The sequence below is a fragment of the Penaeus vannamei genome, chromosome 38, assembly GCF_042767895.1.
Source record: "Penaeus vannamei isolate JL-2024 chromosome 38, ASM4276789v1, whole genome shotgun sequence".
Taxonomy (NCBI): Eukaryota; Metazoa; Arthropoda; class Malacostraca; order Decapoda; family Penaeidae; genus Penaeus; species Penaeus vannamei.
In genome coordinates, this window is record NC_091586.1 from 12,004,821 (window position 1) to 12,009,820 (window position 5,000).

General features: G+C 40.0%; 1 protein-coding gene across 4 annotated transcripts in view; it reads left to right on the plus strand.

Moving 5' to 3' along the window:
- The window catches only part of LOC113818179 (monocarboxylate transporter 10-like), a 218,025-nt gene that overhangs the window by 188,202 nt on the left and 24,823 nt on the right, over window positions 1-5,000 (plus strand). For all 4 annotated transcript variants that reach the window (XM_070115697.1, XM_070115698.1, XM_070115699.1 and 1 more), the window contains exon 5: window positions 4,948-5,000. This exon is cut by the window's right edge and continues 224 nt beyond it. In XM_070115697.1, coding sequence (XP_069971798.1) covers window positions 4,948-5,000 — 53 coding nt within the window. The remainder of the gene's footprint in view (window positions 1-4,947) is intronic.

Below are 5,000 nucleotides of genomic sequence, written 5' to 3' on the forward strand. Positions count from 1 at the left end.
AATCGAGGTATAAATAACTCTACGGTATTAAAACACAAACTTACGAATATCCTCAGCATCGTATGGAAAGGAGAGCACTCTTACACCTGTATAGTCTCAGTTTATCACAAGGAATCCTCCCAAGCTCCTGGACTAAAAGTTTAATCATCCCTATACCCAAATCCAACACTGACAAATACAGACCAATTTCCCCTAGACTGTATGGATTTCTCCCAGGACGTAGCAGTCAGCAATGTTTTGCAGAATGCTTAACAAACTCAATACCAGGCATGCAAACCGTATTTCTTGATGTTCAATCTGCCTTTGATATTGCAAACAGAGAAATGATCCTTGAGCAACTAGCTAGCCTTGGTATTCAGAGAAAACTGTTAACATGGATTCAAATGTATCTATCCAATCGATCGGCTCAGGTTTTCTTCAGGGGTGTTAAGAGTACTCATGCAAAAGTGTTTAAACTCGGCACACCTCAGGGAGGCGTACTTAGTCCCATGCTATTTAACATCCTAATGCATAGATTACTAGGCGATATACCACTTGAGGGCAATGACTCCATTATTTGCTATGCCGATGATATTTGCATTAAATCCTCATCCGAGGAGAGAATGCAACAGATCCTTGATGTGCTTTTAGCAAGGGCTACAGAGTGTGGCTTGATCATAACGACTGAAAAAACAAGGCACTTAACCCTAAAACAATCCCTCTGCCAAGGTTTCACATCAATAACGTTGAGCTAGATCTCTGTCACCAATACAGATATCTCGGGGTGGCTGTTAATGATGCAGAGTTCATACAAAACCTGAAGAAAAGGCTGTGGGAACGTCTGAAGCCACTTAGGACACTTGTCGGCAAAGACCATGGTATTAATGTCAATGTTGCTCGACTCTTTTACCTGTCATACATACGGTTGGTCATAGATTATCATGCATTGCACCTAGTATTATACAAGGAATCAGAGTTGGCTAGTTTAGAAATTGTACAAAATGAGGCCATGAGGCTTATTCTTGGTGCCCCTAAGACAACGAGGATTGTGAATATGAGAACAGAACTTAATTTGCCGACTGTCTATGAAAGAATATTATACATAAACACCACATTTAGCGTCAAAGCAATAAGAGAACCCCTCTATTGTACAGAGTTCCAAAGACAACTAAAACATAGAATAGTGGAGCTAACTTTGAATGGCAACATCGATTCAAATTCAAATCCATGGCAACAATTAACATGTAAGCACTTGTCTCAGCTGAACATATCCATAACTAAGACCCTACATGGACGTTCTGCTCCACCGTGGAAAATGTCGGACCTAAGTGTATTTTATACGACTGCCCCCAAAAGAGACAGTGTCCCCCCTGCTGTACTTAAGCAGTATGCTTTAGCAATTATCAATGATCCCCTTGAAACTATGCCCAATGCGTATGAATGCTACACTGATGGATCCTTGCAGTCTGGGAGTAGAGCAGGATGCGCTTTTGTCGTATATAAAAACAATATTTTGCAGCACCAGGATTGTTGGCGGGTTCATGACTGGGCTAGCACTACGCAAACTGAGTTGACAGGAATGTTCATAGCCACCGAATTTCTATTAAGTCAAGGCTCAGGAGTCATTTTCTGCGACTCACAGAGTGCTCTCCAGGCATTGAACACACTAGACAAAGGTGCAGGAAATATTGCAAATGTCATAAGAAATGTGTATCGTGCAAAAGAACGAGGCCATGACATACGTTTTGTGTGGATACCATCGTATGTTGGAATCCCCAGGCATGATCATGCTGACCGCCTAGCAAAATCAGCATGTGACAAGCAAAGTGTGGATGTAGATCTTGGAGTACCTCTTGCTAGGATTTCACACATAATTAAAACTTCCTTCAAAGAGGACTTGTCTGACTTGATTAATTCTCAACGGCCTGAAAGCTGTAGCATAAAGCACTATGACCGGTTTATGCAAGATGTATTCATCTATGGTTTATACAAAACAAGAACAAGACAGTGTGATATTATGACCGCAAGAATCAGGCTGGGATATAGATTGTACTGGCAAGTCAGTACAGCCTGTAATGTTGAAGAAACTAAGTGTAAATTATGCAATGAAGAATATAAGCGAACACGTACATTATATCTCAGAGTGCCATATAATACAGCCTTTCAGACCACCTAGCATGAGGTATGGAAAACTATGTAACTACTTCATATCATCTGATGTCTTGGAAGATATAATTATGTTATATCCTAAATTTGGAATGTAGTATCACATGACCACATATCAAATGTTACATTGCCTTTTCACGCCCAAGCCCTATACCGGCTTGATAGATGAGTAGATAAATTACTGATTGCTCTTTTCTTTTAAATGATATATTTTAGACCGTAATAATTTTATGATCTAGATTTACACTGTAATACTATTATATAATGCTTTGACCATGTATCAAATGTACCACAGCTTGCCCACGCCTGTGCAGTTAGCCAGGGTGGTAAATAAAGGACTAAACTAAACTAAAACCTCAGCACCCCGATAACAGTAAGGATAGTGAACATGAGATTAAACTTACCCACCATTTCTGATATAATTATATATATTTACACTATATTTGGGATCAGAGGTCTTAAAAGCATGCTAAAATAAATTGCCTTAGCAACAGTAGAGAAACACACAATCTATGGGCGATGTGTACGAGTGTTACGCTGACGGATGCGTACAGTCTGGATGCAAAGCTGGATGTGCTTGCGCTGTATACAAAGATGGCTTCCTACATCAAGTTAACATGAGATTGCAAAATTGGGCCGGCACAACGCAAACGGAGTTGGCAGATATACTCCTTGCAACAACATTATACAAGAGAGCGTGACTTGAATATTCAATTTGTATGGATGTCATCTCATGTTGGTATACGCAAGCACGATCACGTAGATAGGTAAGCGAAAAAAAAGCCTTTTGCTATGGTTGAACACACATTGAAAGTTTTCACAAGGAGATATTGGTAAATGTGACGAACTCGGAAAGGCCTGAAAGCTGTAGCAAAAGGCACTACGGTCAGTATAGAGATAGCAGGCCCTCGTATGATTGGCACCGAAGTAAAAATAGACAATGTGACGTGGTTATTGGTCTATACGTTTAGATTACAGAATGTGCTGGCAAATGCACGCTGCAAGAAGTGCAGATGAATCTAGATGTAACGAGGAAATAGGCGAACACATGAACACTAAATCTCGGAGTGTCATATGATACAGCCTTTCAGATCACCCAGCAGGACGTATAAAGAACTATGTGATGATTTCCTTTCATCTGATACACTGGAAGATATACTATCGCCTAAATTTGCGATGTAACATAACCGAAATCAGAACATTGTTAGGCAAAGATAGTGGCAAAAGTGTATCAACTTAATATTCTTTTGCATGATGTATAACTCATATTTTCATTAGATAATGTACAATTACAGTAACCGGAGAATGATGTACTATATCGAATATATGCAAAACTCTGTAATCACGAATGCCCATGCCTGAGCAGATAATCTGGGTGGCAAATAAACTAGCTTAACTTAACTTATTGTGCATCAAGCAAAGGCCAAATATCAAATGTAGCCAGTTTTGACCATCCATATGCAAATGAGTATATAAGACATACGAAAAAAAACGCATGCAACGTCTTCCTCTGTCTCCAAAAATACTTTTGATTTTTCACATCTCCAACAAACCGCATAAAAGGAAAAAATAAACTTTCACATCCACGTAATGGCTCAGGAACAAAAACACCATAAAATGAAAGCCATGGAGCATGAAGGTTTCTTGTTTCCTTTCCTGGGAGACCCGAGGCTCATGGCGACGGGAGGGAAAGGCAGGGGAGGGGGAGGGAGGGAAGAAGAGAGAGAGAGATGTGTAGGTGGAACAGGAGGAAGGGGGCGAAGAGGAGTAAGGGTAGAAGGAGAGGAAAAGGAGGAGAAGGAGGAGTAGAAAGGGATGAAGAGGAGAAGGAGCAACAACAACAATAGAAGTAGAAGGAGGGGGTAGAGGGGCAGGGGGTCGGGCAGGGGGCGATGTAAGAGATATCCGGTCTATAGCTCCGCGCGTTCACTTTATTGCCATTATGCTTGCGTAATAAAGGCGCTGCTTTCCTCATTCCTATCTCGGAAATGCCTCTCCCGACACCTTTATGTCGAAGAGAAGATAATATTTATGGCTCAATATCCTCGCCGGCATATACCATTTATAGAAGTCAAATTTATCCAAGTCTGTATTTTACAGTTGTTTTTCTCTTGTAGTTTGTCATGATTAGTTATCATTGGTTACTAATTTTTATCCTTGTTGATACCACTTATGATTCTCATATCTATAAATTATAGGCCTATGAAACGAACCCGAAGTCTAAAATCAATGGCCCATTAATAGAATTTGCCTATCATAAAATACCTCATATATCTTACGCCGAAATAAAATTCCTTTAACCTTTCCTCATACATCACAAAATCCACCTTTATAGTCCTAATGCACCACAAACTCGACTGTGAAGAGCTATTACATTTAAAAAAAAACAGGTTTACTACCCATCCACGAACAGAGATCACACACATACGACCTGCTTCTGCAACAAAGGTCATTCAGGCATTTGCAAAATAACAAGGATACTAGCAATAACTAATACTGAAATGAGAGCAGTAATACCGATAGTGGCGATAATGAGGATAATGATGGCAATGGGAGTATTAATGATGATAATGATGGAATAACAATGATGATAATAATGTTGATAATGATAATGATAATAAATGATGGAAATAACATTAAAGTAACAACGAATACAATAACGTTATTAGTAAAAACCATAACAGGAAGTTAATCAGTGCTCAAAACATCACAATGTCGTGAGATGGACATACTGTTATGAATGACACCCATAGACCCTTCCTTGCCATACCAGCCATACTCACTGCCTTCCCTCTTGAACAGGTCCATAGGATGGCGCCTTGGCCTGCAGGCGGTGACGGGGGTGGTCGTCCTCA